This window comes from Rana temporaria, chromosome 4 (assembly GCF_905171775.1).
Source record: "Rana temporaria chromosome 4, aRanTem1.1, whole genome shotgun sequence".
Taxonomy (NCBI): Eukaryota; Metazoa; Chordata; class Amphibia; order Anura; family Ranidae; genus Rana; species Rana temporaria.
The window spans coordinates 198,621,198-198,643,743 of NC_053492.1; the positions used below are offsets into that span (position 1 = coordinate 198,621,198).

General features: G+C 42.7%; 2 protein-coding genes across 2 annotated transcripts in view; both read right to left on the reverse strand.

The window, feature by feature from the left end:
* LOC120936887 (titin-like) overlaps positions 1-22,546 on the reverse strand; it is a 345,246-nt gene that overhangs the window by 30,212 nt on the left and 292,488 nt on the right. The window lies entirely within an intron of this gene.
* Positions 1,307-1,816, reverse strand: LOC120936890 (receptor-type tyrosine-protein phosphatase eta-like). The gene has a single exon (XM_040349655.1). The coding sequence runs from the start codon at positions 1,656-1,658 to the stop codon at positions 1,347-1,349; it is 312 nt and encodes a 103-aa protein (XP_040205589.1). The 5' UTR covers positions 1,659-1,816; the 3' UTR covers positions 1,307-1,346.

The following is a 22,546-nucleotide window of genomic DNA, read 5'->3' on the forward strand; positions in this document are numbered from 1 at the left end:
ATGTTGTTCTACATTGCTTTATTGATTAGAGAACCCTTTGGATTACAATCTTTGTTTCACAATAGCTAGCAGAAGACAGAAGAAAAGAAGACCGGAGACCAGAGACTGCACACTGTGCACAGGATACAGTATACTGACTGAATATATTGCAGCTACCTGAATCAACCGCCTGCCTGTAGTATATTAGGAAGAGAACAACAGCAATGTTCTGCAGTAATATCTAGAAGAGAACAACAGCAATGCTCTGCAGTGATCTAGAATGGATGGACAGCCGCACTCCAAAAAGTCTTGTTGAAAAAAGACGTGCTCTTTATTGTAAAAAGGAAAAAATGCACAGCACACAACAGCATACAGTGGGATAGACAGCTGACGCGTTTCGCATTAACAACTAATGCTTAGTCATAGCAGCTATGACTAAGCATTAGTTGTTAATGCGAAACGCGTCAGACGTCTATCCAACTGTATGCTGTTGTGTGCTGTGCATTTTTTCCTTTTTACAATAAAGAGCACGTCTTTTTTCAACAAGACTTTTTGGAGTGCGGCTGTCCATCCATTCTCCCACCTGCTTAATTCTATGCATTGCCAGCACCCGTGTGATTCCTGAGTGGACATTGATTACCTGCCTGTGCTCACCTGGAGCGGCGGTCTCCCTACCTATAGTGACTGAATATACTGCACCTATCTGAATCAACTGCCTGCCTGTAGTATATTAGGAAGAGAACAACAGGAACGTTCTGCACTGATCTAGCTGCACAGGATACAGTATACTGAATATACTGCTGCTAACTGAATCAACTGCCTGCCTGTAGTATACTAGGAAGAGAACATCAGGAACGCTATGCAGTGAGATCTAGCTAAACTGTATACAGTATGTGTGTGTGTGTGTATATATATATACAAAGCCTGGAATGTATATATAAACTAAATATACTGGATCTAACTGAATCAACTGCCTGCTTAATCTAGCTAACTGAAATTAAATGACACTCTCTCTCTCTATGAACGCCGCAACACACTACACAAGGCCAACGTGCAGGCGGCCTTATATAGTGTGGAGCATGTACTTAATCCCCTGAGCCATGATTGGACCCTTGGGCCAATCATGACTCTCTGTGCTGACGGCGCTGTTATTGGCCAAAGCATGCGGGTCATAGTGCATGCTTGGCCAATCATCAGCCAGCAATGCACTGCGATGACGCAGTGCATTATGGACCGTGACACGCTGCTCAAATTTGGCGCAAACGGCCCATAATGTTCGATCTTCGAACAATCGAACAGCCGATGTTCGAATCGAACTCATGCTCGACTCAAACTCAAAGCTCATCCCTAGTAGTAATCATAACTAATTACTTACTTGTTTGTACTGGGAAATTAATATTATCTCCTTGTACATGGTTTTCCCCAACCTGAGCAAATACTATAAAGGTGTAATAGTTTCCAGGTGTTAGGCCTTCAATAATATATGAAGGTATGTTAATAGTTTTGTTGAAAGTTGGATCTTCGAGAATGTGGATGAAATATGAACTGGCATTTCCATCTGGTTTCTCCCAGCTCAGAGATAACGAAGTGGAGGTGATATTCTCTGTCTTCACGGATTGGACTATTCCAGGTACTATAAGCAAGCACATAATTAACTGATTATTAGAAATGAGCAACATAAGACCTATGAATCCGGATGCATACCAAGATCACGTTGATCTGTCGCCTGTGAACACCCATGGATACATGAGACAGTGTCAGCCAGTAAAAGAACCAAATTCAGCATTCTTCATTTTCAAAATGTTGCAGTCCTGGTCCACTTTCTATTTGGATAAAGGTTAACTGATGCGATCAAGCACAGCAGCCCCCCATGCTAAATGCAATGTGACCCCCCACCCCCTTTCCCCAATTCTCTAAATATTACAACTTGTAATTTGGAAGTTGAATCTGTCGTTTTCAACTGAAACTGCAATGTTTAGGAAAGCAAAGCAGAGAATACATAGAGCATACCTCACGCATAAGTTGATATATAAGAATAAATACCAGAATAATAAATGTAGTGCATTAAGCATACATGACATCCAGGGCTTTTCTATATGATTAAATTATTTTTAGTAAAAAAAAAAAAAAAATGAAACAAATGATAATAGTGACCATAAAAGACAGACAGTGAAAATTGTAACATGCCTTCACCTTGTTGGTCAATGCAGAAGTACCCCCTTACATTGATGGTCAATTAAGAAAGAACAGTCTTACAATGGTGGTCAGTGGGAGAAGGATGCTTTTGCATTGGTGATCACCAAGTGGGAGAAGGGCCCTTTTATACTGATGGTCAGAAAAATGTCACTCTTGCAAATAGCTAAAAGATTCCATGGTTTGAGAGGCAATTATTGTTAAATGGTCTACCGATCCCTGGAAAACTCTGAAGGAGGTCTAGGGTTCCATAGAACCCTGGCTGAGAATGATAGTGCCAAAGATAATTCTTAATTGTCTTTCATAGGCGTGCGCACAGGGTGTGCCAGGTGTGCCCAGGCACACCCTAATCACCATGTGCAGCATAGATTCTCCCTACTGCCCTAGCTACTCCCTCTAGCCCCTGCACCGCTACCAGCTTCCCTCCTCTCCCGGTGGCTGTTGCTGCAGGGATGTTTTAAGACGATTGGGGGAAAGGGCCAGTTTATATGTTATTTACTGGCCCCTTCCCTTTCTGAATGAAGGTAGGTAGTGTTTTGAGCTTTGGGGTGCACACCCTAATGCCATAGGCTGTGCACACCTATGTTGTCTATCCAATATAATACATACCATCTTTTTCCTTTTTTATATTGCATCTATTTCTTTTAGCACATAACATGCAGAACTTGAGTTTCAGGTTCCAAAAAATTGTTTTCTGGCACAGGAACATTTTCTCAAAATATTGCACCACATAACATTGCAGTTCAAATAAATTATCAAAATTATCAATAATAAGTATAATATAATGAGATTGATAATAGAATTAGTAAATCTACAAAAAAAAAAAAAATCTGTAGCCCTAAACATAACCAGACAATAGTCATATTTCAAATGTGGATGTTATATTTGTCCCAATTTTTTTACACCCCACCATAATATATAATGAATAAAGTATGGCATCAACATACAACAAGTCCAAGAAATCAGTGGTGGAAAACGTGTGTCCAAATGTCTGTACTAAATACAAACTGATCTGATGGCATGAACCTGTGTGATACAATTAGTCTTAGTATTGTTTAAATAAGGTATGTACCCAATGCATTTGATCTTTAGCTTTTTTATATTAGTATGTTTTCATATTTGGGTTTTTAAGTGTGATGGCAGCACTGTGCACAGTGTATCTTATGTACCATGTTCTACATTTCATGTGTGTATTTACTTGCAATCATCCATCAAATGCATATTCAGCCTTGTCCAGACATCAGCTATGCAATCATTAATTTTGTGGGGTAGTCTGTGCCAATACCAGTGTCTCCTGATGTCACAGCTTTCTGCTGTAAATCCAGACTTACTCCCAAAGATCTGAATTAAGGCCCGGATTCACAAAGACTTACGACGGCGTATCAGTAGATACGCCGTCGTAAGTCCGAATCCGCGCCGTTGTATCTTTAAGCGTATGCTCAAATTGAGATACGCTTCTCTGTTGCTCAGATACGACCGGCGTCTCCTACGCCGTCGTATCTTAGCTGCATATTTACGCTGGCTGCTAGGGGCATGTACGGCGATTTACGCAGAGAATATGCAAATGAGCAAGATACGCCTATTCACGAACGTACGCACGCCCGTTGCAGTAAGATACGCCGTTTACGTAAGGCGTTTTCAGGCGTAAAGATAAACCACCAAAAAGATGGCGCAGCAAATGTTAAGTATGGACGTCGGGACAGCCGTCGAATTTCACGTCGTTTACGTCGTTTGCGGAAGCAGATTCAGAATGGGGCTGGGGGTAGGTTACGTTCACGTCGAAAGCATTGACTATTTACGACGTGATTTTGAGCATGCGCACTGGGATACGTTCACGGACGGCGCATGCGCCGTTCGTTAGGCGCGTCATTTACGTGAGGTCACAATTCATTACCATACAGCACGCCCACTACAGCCTACTTTGAATTACACGCGCTTACGCCGGCCCATTTACGCTACGCCGCCGTAACTTAGGACGCAAGTGCTTTGTGAATACTGCACTTGCCTCTCTAAGTTGCGGCGGCGTAGCGTAAATAAGATACGCTACGCCCACATAAAGTTACGCCGTCCTACGTGAATCTGGGCCTATGTGTGCATGTTTGAAAAAAATGTGTATGTGGCATTCTTGGGTTATAATTAATGAATTTAAAATTGTGGAATTAATGACTGATACAATTAGATAGCAGATGAACATGATTTTAAAAGATTTCCTTGTTTTTTTCTCATTATATATTCAACAGTAAAAAATGTATTATATAATAACTGCTGGAACTATTATATGCAATATTTTATAACCCTAACAGTAACAATAGGCTCCAAGATCAGAAATATCTGATGGTAAAACTGGACTTGTTATTTATACTGATTGAACTGTTCTTTTCAATGTTTTTACTGCAATAAAAGAGAATGGAATGATGAAGCAGGTTGCTGAGAATGGCAAGAAGAGTGCTATTTTTAGAAAGTTCTGATCCTGACTCTTGACAGAATATTACCACGTTGCCCTACTGCCCATAGTGGCTATGTTGGCTGCATCTTTGTGCTTCTAGGAAGGCAACCCTTGACACCTAGATCATAAAATAAAACTCAGAAGAGAAGTGATCTACTACCATTCTTCCAAGTGTGGTGGGTAAACATGGAGATCACAACCCTTACCTTGTTACATAGTAGGTAAGGTTGAAAAAAGACACAAGTCCATCAAATCCAACCTATGTGTGTGATTATATGTCAGTATTACATTGTATATCCCTGTATGTTGTGGTTGTTCAGGTGCTTATTTAATAGTTTTTTTAAATTATCAATGCTTCCCCTGAAACAACAGCCTGTGGAAGGGAATTCCACATCCTTACCGCTCTTACAGTAAAGAACCCTCTATGCAGTTTAAGGTTAAACCTCTTTTATTCTAATTTTAATGAGTGGCCACATGTCTTATTAAACCCGTTTCTGCAGAAAAGTTGTATCCCTATTGTGGGGTTACCAGTATGGTATTTGTAAGTTGATATCATATCCCCTCTCAAGCGTCTCTTCTCCAGAGAGAAGAAGTTCAGTGCTCACAACCTTTCTTCATAGCTAATATCCTCCAGACCCTTTATTAGCTGTGTAGCCCTTCTCTGCACTCGCTCCATTTCCAGTACATCCTTCCTGAGGACTGGTGCCCAGAACTTGACAGCATACTCCAGGTGAGGCCGGACCAGAGTTTTGTAGAGTGGGAGAATTTAATCCCCTTTTTAATGCATGCCAATATTCTGTTTGCTTTGTTAGCAACAGCTTTGCATTGCATGCCATTGCTGAGCCTATCAATCTACTATGACCCCCAGGTCCTTTTCCATCCTTGATTCCCCCTGAGGTTCTCCCCCAGTGAGTAGATTGCATTCATATTTTTGCCACCCAAATGCATTATTTCACATTTTTACACATTAAACTCATTTGCCATGTAGTTGCCCACTCCATTAATTTGTTCAGATCTTCTTGCAAGGTTTCCACATCCTGCGGAGAAGTTATTGCCCTGTTTAGCTTAGTATCATCCGCAGATACAGAGATTGAACTGTTTAGCCCATCCGTCGTTTATGAACAAAAATAAATAGAATTGGTCCCAGTAAAGAATCCTGGGGGACCCCACTACTCACCCCTGACCATTCCGAGTACTCCCCATTTATTACCACCTTCTGAACTTGCCCTTGTAGCCAGTTTTCAATCCATGTACTCACCCTTTGGTCCATGCCAACAGACCTTACTTTGCAAAGTAAACGTTTATGGGGAACTGTGTCAAATGCTTTTGCAAAATCTAGTTGGCAGCTCACCTCCTCATAGAAGGTTAGATTGATTTGGCAAGAACAATTCTTCATGAATACATGCTAATTACTGCTAATGATACCGTTTTCATTACTAAAATCTTGTATTTAGTCCCATATCATCCCCTCCAAGAGCTTGCATACGATTGATGTTAGGCTAACTGGTCTGTAATTCCCAGGGATGTATTTTGGCCCTTTTTAAAATACTGGTGCTACATTGGCTTTTCTCTAATTAGCTGGTACTATTGCAGTCAGTAGACTGTCAGTAAAAATTAGGAACAATGGTCTGGCAATTACTTGACTGAGTTCCCTAAGGACCCTCGGGTGCAAGCCATCTGGTCCCGGTGAATTATTAATGTTACGTTTTCCAAGTCTATTTTTAATTATGTCCTCTGTTAGCCATGAGGGTGCATCCTGTGATGTGTCATGAGGATAAACACTAAGTTTTGGTTACTGAAGCCCCCCGTTTCCCTAATGAAGACTGGGAGAAGAATGAATATGAATACATTCGCCATCTCCCCATCCTTTGTAACCAGATTTCCTTCCTCATTCTTTATAGGGCCAATATGGTTTATCCTCCCTTTTTTACTGTTTATATACTATATATTGTTCTCCTCCGCTGTGTCTTTCCTGTTCCCTTAGCCACCCTAATTGCACCCTTACATTTCTTGTTGCATTCTTTGTAAAGTCTGAATGCTGATGATAATCCCCCAGCCTTGTATTTTTTGAAGGCATTCTCCTTTGCTTTTATATGCATTTTTTTATTTTTACACTGATTTCTGAACCAATATTGTGGAAAATATGGAATGTTTTCTTAGATACCAACAGATTAAATATGTGTTAATGATAATGTCACTTCTGTTCTCTAATATACACTCTTTGACAATGGATGTATTCATGTGCTCTTTGAGAGGTATGTTTGTGGATCTATAGATGCACTGCTTTACTGCAATGTTAGTTGTAAATGTATAATGCTGAACTAAACTTTAAGTCTTGTACTTCTGTTGGATTTACTGATACAGCAAAAGTTATATAAACAACATGAACATAAAATATGATAAAAAAAAACTTTGTCCACGTTTTGAACCCAGTGTTATGCCGCGTACACACGGTCGGAATTTCTGACAACAAATGTTCGATAGGAGCTGTTTGTCAGAAATTCCAAACATGTGTAGGCTTCATCAGACATTTGCTGTCAGAATGTCCGACAACAAAAATTTGAGAGCTGGTTCTCAAATTTTCCGACAACAAATTCCGAGCATGTGTACACAATTCCGACGCACAAAATTCCACGCATGCTCGGAATCAAGCAGAAGAGCCGCACTGGCTATTAAACTTAATTTTTCTCGGCTCGTCGTACGTGTTGTACATCACCGCGTTCTTGACGTTCGCAATTTCCGACATTTGTGTGACCGTGTGTATGCAAGACAAGTTTGAGCCAACATCCGTCTGAAAAAATTCACGGTTTTGTTGACGGAATGTCCGATCGTCTGTACGTGGCATTACTTTTCTCACAACATATGTTGATTTGTTATGCTGCGTACACACAATCGGTCAAACCGATGAGAACGGTCTGATGGACCGTTTTCATCGGACCAAATCGATCGTGTGTGGGCCCCATCGGTTATTTATCCATAGGTTAAAAAAAAGCAATCTTGTTTTAAATTTAACCGATGGATACCTAACCGATAGAAAAAAAACGATCGTTAGTAGGCACAACCATCGGTTAAAAATCCACGCATGCTCAGAATCAAGTCGACGCATGCTTGGAAGCAAGCGTTTTTTTTTTCAGCACGTCGTTGTGTTTTACGTCACCGCATTCTGACACGACCTTTCTCATCGCATGGACCGATCGTGTGTACACGGCATTACAGTTTTTTTGCAGTAGATTGTTCATAAAGGACAACATATATCATATTATTAAACCACAAATATTCAGTATAATGTGACATCTAATAAAAGCCAAAAACACTGCTTTAGCAACCAAGAAATCAGAGTTAAATCATTATAAAGTGGTTCTACTTTGAATTACCCAAAGACACTTACGCGTATAGGCAGATATCTTTGATACGTTCCCCTCTACCATGCCAGCAACAGCAATGACCTGGAAGGTATAATAGTTTCCAGGTATCAGGTTTTCAACTGTAAAATATGTTGTAGATGTATTTCCTCTGAAGGCTGGATCTTGCAGGATCCGAATGGAATAAAAAGAGACATTTCTTTCTGGTTTCTCCCAGGAGAGCAATACGGAGGTAATTGTAATGTTGTCTGCAGTCAGGTTTTTCACCATTTCGGGTTCTAGAAAGAATAAAAACAGGCGATATGAGTCTACACAATTAGTACAAAAAACAAGATAAGAAAAAAATATAAATCGCGCTACCCCTTAACCACTTAAGGACCGCCTCCTGCAGATATACGTCGGCAGAATGGCACGGCTGGGCACAGGCACGTACCTGTACGTCCCCTTTAAGTGCCCAGCCGTGGGTCGCGCGCGACCCGGTCCGAAGCTCCGTGACCGCGGCCGCCGGTGTCCCGCGATCGGTCACAGGAGCTGAAGAACAGGGAGAGGTGTGTGTAAACACTCCTTCCCCGTTCTTCACAGTGGCAGCTTCATTGATCGTGTGTTCCCTGATATAGGGAAACACGATCAATGACGTCACATGTCCAGCCCCGCCCCCCTACAGTTAGAAAAACATATGAGGTTACAGATAACCCCTACAGCGCCCCCTAGTGGTTAACTCCTAAACTGCAATTGTAATTTTCACAGTAATGAATGCATTTTTATAGATTTTTTTGCTATGAAAATGACAATGGTCCCAAAAATGTGTCAAAATTGTCCGATGTGTCCGCCATAATGTCACAGTCACGAAAAAAATCGCTGATCGCCGCCATTAGTAGTAAAAAAAAAATATTAATAAAAATGCCATAAAACTATCCCCTATTTTGTAAACGCTATAAATTTTGCGCAAACCAATCGTTAAACGCTTATTGCGTTTTTTTTTACCAAAAATATGTAGAAGAATACAGTACCTGCCGCCGAGAATGTGTTTTTAGCACGACGGCATCGCGCTGATTCTCGGCGACAGGGTGCCGACATCTCGCGCTTGCTGGAATAGTAAAAGCACATTCCAGCAAGCGCGTCATAGAAGCGACGAGAGATCCGACTTGGATTCCCGCCAATTCTACACGTGTGCGGCGTTTGTTATGAATCCTGAGGGGGACCTCCCCGCCGTATTTTAAATAAAAATCCGGCATTGGTTTCCCCCTCAGGAGCATACCGGGCCCTTAGGTCTGGTATGGGTTGTAAGCAGACGCCCCCCCCTACGCCGAAAAAAAAACGGCATAGGGGTCCCCCTACAATCCATACCAGACCCGTATCCAAAGCACGCTACCCGGCCGGCCAGGAAAGGAGTGGGGACGAGCGAGTGCCCCCCCCCTTCTGAGCCGTACCGGGCTGCATGCCCTCAACATGGGGGGGTTGGGTGCTCTGAGCACCCTATCCCCATGTTGATGAGGACAGGGCCCCTTCCCGACAACCCTGGCCGTTGGTTGTCGGGGTATGCGGGCGGGAGGCTTATCGGAATCTGGGAGCCCCCTTTAAAAAGGGGGCCCCCAGATACCGGCCCCCCACCCTAAGTGAATGGATATGGGGTACATCGTACCCCTACCCATTCACCTGGAGGAAAAAATGTTAAAGTTAATAAACACGACAAAAGGGTTTTTAAAATAATTTATTAATCTGCTCCGGAGGCACCCCCTGTCTTCTTTAGCTCTTTTCACCAGGGGGGGCTTCTTCTTTGACGTCTTCGGGTGGGGGGCGCTCTTTTTCGCCGCTGTCTGACTCTCTCCCACCGCCGGGGGGGGTCGCTTTTATAAAAGCGCCCACCCCCCGGCGGGTTTCCTCCGACATCTTCGGCGGGGGGTGGTGTGCTTCTCAGGGGGGGCTTCTTCTTCTGCTATCCGGGGGGGTCTTCTCCGCTATCCGGGGGGTCTTCTCCACTTTCCAGGGGTCTTCTTCTATGTTCGCCGCTCTCCGCTGTTGACTCGGCGCACCCCGGTTCTTCCTCCCGCTGTCCGGTGCCTTCTCCTTCAGGGCTGAACGTCTTCTTCTTCTTCCGTGCTGTGACGTCTTCTTCTTCTTCCGTGCTGTGACGTCTTCTTCTTCTCTTCTCTTCTTCAGCCTTCTCCCGATGTTGACACGTCGCCTCTTCTCGCTGCAATGACAGGTGCGCGGCTTGCATCTGACTTATATAGGCCTCACAGTCCCATCATGCTCCGGTACCTACCCACGTGGGTAGGTATCACATGGGTAGGTACCAGAGCATGATGGGACTGTGAGGCCTATATAAGTCAGATGCAAACCGCGCACCTGTCATTGCAGCGAGAAGAGGCGACGTGTCAACATCGGGAGAAGGCTGAAGAAGAGAAGAGAAGAAGAAGAAGACGTCACAGCACGGAAGAAGAAGAAGACGTCACAGCATGGAAGAAGAAGAAGACGTTCAGCCCTGAAGGAGAAGGCACCGGACAGCGGGAGGAAGAACCGGGGTGCGCCGAGTCAACAGCGGAGAGCGGCGAACATAGAAGAAGACCCCCGGAGAGTGGAGAAGACCCCCCGGATAGCGGAGAAGACCCCCCGGATAGCGGAAGAAGAAGCCCCCGGATAGCGGAAGAAGAAGCCCCCCCTGAGAAGCACACCACCCCCCGCCGAAAGCGACCCCCCCCGGCGGTGGATGAGAGCCAGACGGCGGCGAAGAAGAGCGGCCCCCACCCAAAGACGTCAAAGAAGAAGCCCCCCTGGTGAAAAGAGCTAAAGAAGACAGGGGGTGCCTCCGGAGCTGATTTATAAATTATTTTAAAAACCCTTTTGTCGTGTTTATTAACTTTAACATTTTTTCCTCCAGGTGAATGGGTAGGGGTACGATGTACCCCATATCCATTCACTTAGGGTGGGGGGCCGGTATCTGGGGGCCCCCTTATTAAAGGGGGCTCCCAGATTCCGATAAGCCTCCCGCCCACATACCCCGACAACCAACGGCCAGGGTTGTCGGGAAGGGGCCCTGTCCTCATCAACATGGGGACAGGGTGCTCTGGGGTGGGGGGGCCGCAGTGCGCCCCCCTGCCCCAGAGCACCCAACCCCCCCATGTTGAGGGCATGCAGCCCGGTACGGCTCAGAAGGGGGGGGGGCTCTCGCTCGTCCCCACTCCTTTCCTGGCCGGCCAGGTAGCGTGCTTTGGATACGGGTCTGGTATGGATTGTAGGGGGACCCCCTACGCCGTTTTTTTCGGCATAGGGGGGGCGTCTCCTTACAACCCATACCAGACCTAAGGGCCCGGTATGCTCCTGAGGGGGAAACCCATGCCGGATTTTTATTTAAAATCCGGCGGGGAGGTCCCCCTCAGGATTCATAACAAACGCCGCACACGTGTAGAATTGGCGGGAATCCAAGTCGGATCTCCCGTCGCTTCTATGGCGGCTTTGTCTCCATCGCGGCAAGCCAGCTCGGCGCTGGCTCCCGCAATGGGGCTAGTAGGTGGTCAATCTCGCCGAGAAAGGGAGCGAGATTGACACAATGTCGCGGTCACCTACTGTACGTATCTGCCTAAACTGAGAAAAAAAAAATTATATCTTTTTTGGGGTTTTTATTATAACAAAAAGTAAAAACTGCTCTATTTTTGTTTATAGCACAAAAAATAAAAACCGCAGAGGTGATAAAATACCACCAAAAGAAAGCTCCATTTGTGGGAAAAAAACGACGCCAGTTTTGTTTGGGAGCCACATCGCACAACCGCGCAATTGTCAGTTAAAACGACGCAGTGCCGAATCGCAAAAACTGGCCAGGTCCTTTACCTGCATAAAGGTATGGGTCTTAAGTGGTTAACCATGTGAGAAACGTAATAAAAAAATCCAAAAACATTAAATATACCAAAAAAATTATTGACAAAATAAGTGATGTAAATTGTGAGTAATGGCATATATAGCTGGATTCATGTAGGGGCCGCATCTTTAAGGCGGTGTAGCGTACCGTATTTACGCTACGCCGCCTTAAGTCAGAGAGGCAAGTACTGCATTCACAAATGACTTGCCTCCTAACTTACGGCGGCATAGCGTAAATGCGGCCGGCGTAAGCGCGCCTAATTCAAATGAGGATGGGGGGCGTGTTTTATGTTAATTACTGGTGACCCAACGTGATTGACGTTTTTTTACGAACAGCTCATGCACCGTCTGTGTACATATCCCAGTGTGCATTGCACCAAAGTACGCCGCAAGGACGTATTGGTTTCGACGTGAACGTAAATTACATCCAGCCCTATTCACGGATGACTTACGCAAACGACGTAAACATTTCAAATTTCGACGCGGGAACGACGGCCATACTTAACATTACTAGTCCAGCTATTTGATGGAATAACTTTACGCCTGAAAACGCCTTACGTAAACGGCATATCTTTACTGCGACGAGCAAGCGTACGTTCGTGAATAGGCGTATCTAGTAATTTACATATTCTACGCCAAACTCAACGGAAGCACCACCTAGCGGCCAGCCTAAATATTGCACCCTAAGTTACTAAGTTACGATGGCGCAGGCTGTTAGGCCGGCGAATCTACTGATACGCCGGCCTAACTCTCTCTGAATCTAGCTAATAGTGTGGTATCACTAATATGCTGAAAAAAAGAGGGATCTGTTGCCACCCTAAGCAATATCAACCAATCAATGAACATGAACCAATGATTACAATATTAATATAAGAATTTAAGCATCAAAATTAATAATAAAATCAAAATAAATGTTCAAATTAAAACAATCAAAACAAAACAAAAAATATAATCCATAAGTGCTTGATAAGTGAAATGTTATACACCCGTGCTCTGTGCCAAATTCCAAATTCTGATGATAAATGTGTCCAAAGAAACGGTGATATATCCTCCACCAATCAATGAAATGGCTCCTTACCGCCTCGCCATGATCCCTTATGACAGGGGGTCATAAACAGCGTATAATTGAAAGTTGTCACTCCAGCCACACAGTTCAAACTAATTCGGTCTTTAAAGCAATGGATCTCATCCAATAGTAATTGCAGATCACCAGCATAAATGCCCACCATGTAAAAAACAATGACAGCTCCGCATAAAATGAGTAGAAAATGTATTAAAAAAGTTGTATTGCACTTACAAGTTTGCAGAAAAAATAATGCCTTAAATCTACTCATTTATTGCGCTATGTGGAGCTGTCATTGTTTTTTACATGGTGGGCATTTATGCTGGTGATCTGCAATTACTATTGGACGATCTCCATTGCTTTAAAGACCGAATTTGTTTGAACTGGATGGCTGGAGTGACAACCAGTCGCGGCTTGTCCTCATAATTTTTGGGAGGGCGCAAACAAACAAAAAGAAAACAATTGCAGCCTCACTGTGCCCATCAAATGCAGCCACTGGGCCCATCAAACATCAATTGTCACTGTTGTGCCAAGCCATCAAACGCAGCCACTGTGCCATGCCATCAAACACAGCCACTGTGCCATCAATTGTCACCACTGTGCCATGCCATCAAACGCAGCCACTGTGCTCATCAATTGTCGCCACTGTGCCAATTGTCACCACTGTGCCCTTCAATTGTCGCTACTGTGCCCTTTAATTGTCGCCAATGTGCACTGTAATTGTCGCCACTGTGCCAATTGTCGCCACTGTGCCCTTTAATTGTCGCCACTGTGCCCTGTAATTGTCGCCACTGTGCCCTGCAAAATGCTGTCCCTCCGCCCGGCACTTACCTTTCTGGGGTCGGCCATCCTCCTTCCATGGTCCCTCGATGTCTTCTCCCGCCCACGATGACGCTTCAGCCAATCAGGTTACCGGTAACCAGAACCGGTGGCTCTGATAGGCACTTCCACAGCCAACCAGCTGCCATTATTCAGATGGCCGGCGCTCACCAGGGGGCCGGCCATCTGAATAGTCGGCGGCAATACATAGATTCATGCAATGTATTCAGTGGCGGTGCGGGAGCGAGAGGGGGCGGCGCTTCAGTGCCCTCTATGGATGCACCGCCACTGGTGACAACTTTCAATTATACGCTGTCTATGATCCCCTGTCATAAGGGATCATAGCGAGTCGGTAAGGAGCCATTTCATCGATTGGTGGAGGATATATCACCTTTTCTTTTGACACGTTTATCATCAGAATTTGGCACAAAGCACGGGTGTATAGCATTTCACTTATCAAGCACTTATGGACTATATTTTTTGTTTTGTTTTGATTGTTTTAATTTGAACATTTATTTTGGTTTTATTATTAATTTTGATGCTTAAATTCTTATATTAATATTGTAATCATTGGTTCATGTTTATTGATTGGTATGAAATTGCTTTAAGTGGCAACGGATCCCTCTTTTTTTTAGCATATTAGTGATATCACACTATATGCCATTACTCACAATTTACATCACTTATTTTGTCATACATTTTTTTGCTATATTTAATGTGTTGGGATTTTTTAATTACGTTTCTCACATGGTTAGGGGTAGCGCGATTTATATATTTTTATTATATTCACCCTTTACCTCCCACCCAAGGCTCTATTTATTACTCTCTGTCCTTTTCTTCTCCCCTCCTATCCTCCAACCTCATCCCTCTGCTCTCAATATGATACCCCCCCTTTTTTTGTTCCCCCATTTCCCTTTTCTGATTTCTCCTATAGTCCATATCTCCATTCCTAGAATGCCCCTAATTCCATATCTTTGGACTGTAGGGGGCTTTACATTAACATTTATATTCACAAAACAGAAATCCTATTGGAGGGTATGGGACTTTAAGGGTGCTCTTCACTATACAAGGTACAACAATCTTGATTAAAAAGTATTATTTTATTAATACATACAAACAGAGAAAAAGGATATACAATAATACATTTTCTCCATAACAAGTAATCCACACTTATCGTTCTACATGTTTCGCCTTACGGCTTCCTCAGGGACATGCTTAGATATTCTTTTCTATTAAATAAATACACACAAAGTTAGAGATACACATCAAATGCATCAACATACAGCATTTAAGAAAGTTACTTTTAAATGAATACATACATATTATGGCTATATCTGGATAATTACAGAGACCTTCAAAAGAATAGCTCTGAATCCACTTGAGGGATATTCAGAGTCTAATTTATGGTTTTAGAGCAGCTCATCAAGCACATGTGTATATTCATGGAGCTCATCACCAATCCAGCCGGATTATCCAAAGTCAGAAGTATTGTTCTTAAAACTGTATGGCCCTTTAAAATTCTTAATTTCCTATAAACAATAAGTAAATTGATATGACATGTAATATATCAATCCATGTCTCTATATAGTTCATATCTATACGATTAAAAGTCCTTACTATAAAGTAAATTTGATTCAAAGTAATGCTTACATAGTAGCTTTCATTCAGATCGTGAACTAGGAGCCATTAAGTCCTAGCAGCTGCAGACTTTTGGGTTCTATTGTGTGTGTCAGCATTCAAGTTTACCAATCTGATCAAAAAGCAAAATTATAGCAATAAGCATATGAACACAGAAGAAAAATGTAGAGAGAAGTCAAACTTCCACTTAAATGTGGATGTATGTTTACCTCCTTGTCATTTATATATCGTTAATTTCTATCTATCCTACGGCTTCAGGATCATGATGATGCCGTGGTGGATAAGGAGTTTTTGTGGTTAAACATATATTAAGTTAGTATAGTGACTATCCCCCATGGTATTAATCTAAAAGTTACAAATGAATATCTATAGAGTTTCTGTGTGCTCCTCAGAATCAAGTTTTACCTGTCTGCAGCTGTGCGGATGGTGTGGCTCCTAGAGGATCCCGCAGCATGTGTTTTGCCGCATGGGTCTATTTATATTACTCACCTATACGTTGTGAGCGCTGTGATGTATGATGTCACTACGCTCTTACGTACGACCAGACGTAAGTGGGTGTCGTATTGTGTGGAGGGGGAATCACCTCCTGCACAGACTGACCCCCACACACACGTAAATGTCACCTGGGTTCCCGGACACACATAGCACACCTGTCTCCACAGGAATTCAGCACAAGACAGGTGCACTATGTGTGTCCGGGAACCTAGGTGACGTTTAGGTGTGTGTGGGGGGACGGGTGCAATCCCATGTGACTGCGCCTTTTTCTCTCCTCCCCTTCTGTGAGGTAACAACACAACATAAACTGTTGCCACAGAGATTGGACGCGCTTGCACACTGGGAGATGCAGGACCTGCCTCCCGGCACTGCCAGAGTGTTGTATGTCCAGGTCAGTCTGTGGAGGAGGTGATTCCCCCTCCACACAATATGCCACACATTTACGTCCGGTCGTACGTCGAAGCGTAGTGATGTCATACCTCACGCCGCTCACGACGTATAGGTGAGTAATATAAATTGACCCACGTGGCAACACACACCCTGCGGGATCCTTTAGGAGCCACACCACCTGCACAGCTGTAGACAGCTAAAACTTGATTCTGAGGAGCACACAGAAACTCTATAGATATTCATCTGTAACTTTAGATTAATACCATGGGGGATAGTCACTATACTAACTCAATATATGTTTAATCACAGAAACTCCTTATCCACCACAGCATCATCACAATCCTGAAGCTGTAGGATAAATAAAAACAAACAATATATAAATGACAAGGAGGTAAACATACGTCCACATATAAGTGAAAGTTTGACTTCTCTCTACATTTTTCTTCTGTGTTCGCATGCTCATTGCTATAATTTTGCTTTTTGATCAGATTGGTAAACTTCAATGCTGACGCACACAATCGAAACCAAACCTCTGCAGCTGCTCGTACTTAGGATAATATTGGCTCTTAGTTCACAATCTGAGTGAAAGCTCCTATGTAAGCATTACTTTGAATCAAATGTACTTTATAGTAAGGACTTTTAATCGTATAGGTATGAACTATATAGAGACAGGGCCATAGAGTTTTAAGAACAATACTTCTGACTTTGGATAATACAGCTGGATTGTTGGTGAGCTCCATGAACATGCACATGTGCTTGATGAGCTGCTCTGAAATCATAAATTAGACTCCCTCAAGTGGATTCAGTGCTATTGTTTTGAAGGTCTCTGCAATTATCCAGGTATAGCCATAATATGTATGTATTCATTTAAAAGTAACTTTCTTAAATGCTGTATGTTGATGCATTAGATGTGTATCTGTAACTTTGTTTGTATTTATTTAACAGAAAAGAATATCCACGCATGTTCCTGAGGAAGCCGTAAGGCGAAACATGTAGAACGATAAGTGTGGAATACTTGTTATGGAGAAAATGTATTATTGTATACCCTTTTTCTCTGTTTGTATGTAATAACAAAATAATACTTTTTAATCAAAATTGTTGTACCTTGTATAGTGAAGAGCACCCTTAAAGTCTCATACCCTCCAATAGAATTTGTTTTTCTTGTAAAGGGATGATGGTGCTAAACATTATTGAAAATTGATCATTCTAAACTATACACTATTTATATTCACACTTCACACCTATAACTTACAGTTCATTGTTACATGAACCAAAATCAAAACCAGCGAACTCTGAGAGCTCGCCCCACAGGGTACCCAGAGATAATAGGTAATGGTTGCTTCTTGGCTGACCCTGGAACTTATAGTGATTCCAGTCGAATGGTTCTCTCCTTTTTTGGGAGGAGAAAATTCCTCTAATGGAATGTGTACCTGGTATACATACTGATTGTTGAATTCCACTATGTTGTTAAAAATCAGTAAAACTTTAAAAAAAAAGATGAATGTAGGGAAATCTAAAACCTTGAGGGTGCACATGCACATAAAATACACAAAATAGTCATTTCTTTATGAAAACTTACTTGTGTTAGAAGCTACAGCTGAACTGTTCCCTTGAATTGTATTGTTCACTGCAAGTGCAGAAACCAGGAAGGTATAATAGTATCCTGGAATCAGGCCCTCAATTGTATAAGAAGTTGTTGTGATGTTTCTATTCAAAGCTGGATCTTCAAGGATCTGGATGAAATAAGAACTGACATTTCCATTTGGCTTTTCCCAACTCAGAGATATTGAATTGGTAGCTATATTTCCCATCGTCAGGTTTTTCAACACTCCAGGTTCTACAATTTGAACAAAAACATCTGATGTAAAAATATGTAAAAATTATGGAGCAGTACATTTAATACGCAAGAATCCTACTTTATATAATACAGAAATGGTGGTCATAATCTCTGACTTCAGATTCTTTACAACTCCTGAAACTTTAATTTAGACAGACAACTATAGTTGTATTCCAATGTTTTGCATGGGTTTCCTTTTTCTTTTTTTATCTAATATTTAGCATCTTCTAAGTGAAAATTATTTACAAATTTTGGGATGCTACATCATTACCAGGGCAAGCAGTCTGCTAGGCCCAGTCTGCAAGGAAAATACAGCGTACAAAAGGGTTTTTAACCAGCAAAGTGCAGCAATCATCAGCTACTAAGCTACCTTGATGACAGTAATATGACATGTTTTTGATCTTTGTTGGTTGCAGATTTTAGTACCTCTTCTGGGTAGTTTGATTTTTTTCATCAAATAAAACTGGTAAATAATTATAGTTCTTAGATATTGGAATTTTAACATTAAAATATAGTTATATGCAGCTACCTTCAGGTGGCTAAACACTCGAAACAAAAAGACTGCAGGGACATTACATATATAGGTCTTCCCACTACCAGCTAGTTTCATTTTTTTTTTGTAAGCAATAGAGAGATCACAAAAACAGAGGGGAGAGACATGTGTCCTGTACTGTAATACAATAAGCAGATTTCACTGGTAGGAAAAATAAAATAATTTTGTCTTGGGCCTCGTACATACGACGGGACATGTCCGTTGAAAATGGTCCGCGGACCGTTTTCATCGGACATGTCCGCTGGCGGATTTTGGTCTGATGGCTGTACACACCATCAGACCAAATTTTCCGCGGACAGCGAACGCGGTGACGTGGCCGTGGCGACGATGACGCGGGCGACGTGCGCGACCCTGGAAGGTCAATGCTTCCACGCATGCGTCAAATCACTTTGACGCATGCGAGGGCTTTCGGCCGAGCTGACATGTCCGGTGAGTCGTACAGACGACCGAACATGTCCGACGGACAGGCTTCCAGCGGACATGTTTCTTAGCATGCTAAGAAACATTTGTCCGCTGGAAACCTGTCCGATCCGCCGGAAAATTGTCCGGTCGGCCGTACAGACGACCGAACATGTCCGAAAATGAAAAACGAGACTTTACAATCACTTTAACATACTGTATAAACTTAATCCCAGGTGGTAGCCTTGCATATACGAGAAACAGATCCCTGTGCTGAAAAGCACTTGAAGCACTAACAGATCTGATAAAGTATACCTTAACAGGGAAGGAAGGAAGGCACCCTATAAATCAAACAATTAGCTGTAATGTTAACTTTCCTAATCCATCTAGCAATGGTGGAGAGAGAAGCAGGGATAGAAAGCTCATTCCCCATATGAAGAGGCTGACAGCTGAGAAAGTCCCCCTGCCAATTTTCTACTCCTGGGATGTGGATGGCAGGCAAGGTATGCTAATATGCCCAAGTGAAGATCAAAAGACAGGAGATCATTCAGGCAACCCACCTCTGAGCACAAAGTCAAAACTGGGGCAAGTACCCTGGTGAAAACTCTGGGAACCGTGGACAAGCCAAAGGGAAGAAGTGACAAATTGGTAACTTTGATTGCTCACTGCAAAATGCAGATAGTGCTGATAAGACAGAAAGATGGAAATGTGCAACTAAGCATCATTGATGTGTATTGAGTCCAGAAACCCCCCATACAGGACAGTCTCTTCCAGAAAGTGAACCAGGAAAGTCTTAGCTGGTTTAGGAAAATTAAAATACCCTATGCTGGATACCTTGGGGTGAGCAGATTCAGGCTGCTCTAATGCTATGCAAGAACATATGGCAACAATAAAGGTGGCTATGGTATCCTTAAGCTTTGATAAAATACCCACTATAGGGGTATAATTCTGATCAGAGTCAGAAGGAGAGAGATCAACTTAAACTACCGCCTCCTCATTGGGGAATGTGTCTGGTTCAAAGCAGAAATCAAAGGGGATATTGAAGGCACACAACTGCGACCCTTGCTAACTATAGCCTCAATTAGGTCAGAAATGTTACCTATGAAATCAGACGTTGTGGCAGAAAATTTCTATTTAGATATGAAAAGAGGAAGCTGCTGTGACAAACCAGGGAAGTTATTGATGGCCCCCACACGCCTCAAGGGGGATTAGGAGAAAAACGGCACTTGTACTCACCTCTTAAACTTTTGTAGGAAGGATCAACAGGGTAAGTATCTCATCCTGGCTCTGCCTTTTATGATGGACATGCAGGGGCCTCCAGGGACAGGGTTCTGCCACTGGCAAGCCACGACCCTGGGCCTGCAAAGCAACCTGCGGCTAACTCCATGCATTGGTAGTGCCTACAGCAGGATCCTGTGCATGTCAGCAACATTACAGGCCAGCCACATATCTTCTATCCAGTGGAGTCCAGGTATGGTCCACCCAAGGCTCTGCCAATAAGTCAACTGATCCAGAAGCTGTAGTAGGAATTGCTGTGACTATTGTGCAGCAGATATCTTAATAGTAGAATTATCTTGATGGAAAATCATCACCAGACAGAGATATAAGGACACTAGCAAAAATATGAGGCTAGCCGAGTGTGGGAGGAATTATATAGGAGGTTGTCCATGCAGCCTTCTTTTTTGTACTTTATGACTAAGAGGACTATACAGTAGCTCCATTAGTTCTCCCTCTAGTGAACTAAACATGTACAAGCGGTTTATTGTTACCAGCGGGGAAGATGCTATGATTTGCATAAGTCAGGTTTGTTTGAATGCATGTGTACAGCCAATTGAACTTAATATCCTGGTCTGGCTCAGCTTATACAATTAGAGGAGGCTCAATACATTATCCTTCACATACAGTATCTTCTAGCTGACTAGTAAGCCTCGTACACACGCATGGTTTTCTCAGCAAGAAACAGCAAGAAAACTGCTGGCAGAGCTTTCTTGCCGAGTAAACCGCATGTGTGTACGAGGTTTTGAGGTTTCTCGTTGAGAAAACTGCCCAGAATCTAGACAAGAAAAATAGAGAACCTGCTCTCTATTTCCTTGTCGTGATTCTCTGCAGTGTTTTTCTGCCGAGAAACCAAAGCGTGTGTATACTCACCTGTCTCCATGGAAACCCGCGCATGCTCGAAATGACTTTGACGCATGCGGGGTAGCTTCCAAGGCATAGGTAGGGTGAAGCAAGATGGCGACGGCATCGAATGTGACAAGCGCATGCCCGTCGTAGTTAATGACGTCACCGCGTTCGTGCCATTCAAAAGAACGGCGGTTCTTTTGAATCGTATGTGTGTACACTTGGCCGGCAAGAGAATCTTGACAGGAATCTCATCAGGAAAAACAACATTTTTTTCCTGACGAGAATCCGGGCTGTGTGTACAGGGCTTGACTTTCAGTTCTCCTTTGGCTACACCTGTGCAGAGAGTAGATACAAATGTTATCAGCAGCTAATAAGTAATCTCAGGATCACCATAGAAATCACATAACATAGTGAAGAGCTATACAATTACAAATAATTGCCAACACCATAAAGATGCTTCCTTTGTTTTTACAAACCCTGAGCTGTTTTTAATAAAGTGTCTAAGGGACAGCCTGCAGAATGCATGGTCAAATACAACCAACCAGATAACCTTTTTTAGTTACTTAGTAAAGTATAATGATATAATGGAAATTCTTTAAAAATGAAATCCACAGATTGACATTTTCAGAGCTTGATCAGATAAAGATCTAGGGGTAGCAAACATATGTCTTATTTAAAGTGGATGTAAACCCTCATATATACCTAGTGGAGTGAACAGCCTGTATATATCCTTTAGGAAGTGCTCTTCAGCCAAGACAACTGGTTGAATGAAAGGCACTCCCCCCCCCTCCTAATAGACAAAGGGAGGAAGGAATGTGCACAGCTCTGTTCTTAGACGGCAAACTGAATGCTAATCTATTTATAGCAACCTCCCCTGACATATACTTCTAACTTCCGTCTTGAAGAACGTGTAAGAAGTTATCAGGCTGATAACAGAGCCACTGAGCAAGAGACAGCTACGGGACATAGAGCTTCGGAGAGAGATAAGAAAACACTACAGATATATGTGCCCAGCTCAAATTTCATAAATCGGGTTTACATTCACTTTAACATATTATAAATAGAATTGATCTATTAGTTGCCTTAACAAGCAGGTATGCTGGAAATAAAATGTTTTAAACTGCAGCATTGCTTTCCAACAAAGAAGAAATAAGAATGTAATAGCTACACTAAGGGCTAGTTAACACTACGTGTGCAAAAAATGCAGATACAAATGCATATGCATTTTCTTGAGTTCACTTATGTTTTTTGTTTTTTTTTGTGCAATTAGGTGCCTTTTTTGCTGTTGTTTTTTTTTTAAATACCGGATTTAGCTCAGTTATTGCATTTTCAGCGTGTTCTCATTTCCTTTTTCTTTGTGGGTGATAGAGAGGAGAGATAGAGGAGCATTTAT

Excerpts from the sequence above, each read along its gene's own strand:
- LOC120936890 (XM_040349655.1), bottom strand. The coding sequence starts at position 1,658 with ATGTTGCTCATTTCTAATAATCAGTTAATTATGTGCTTGCTTATAGTA.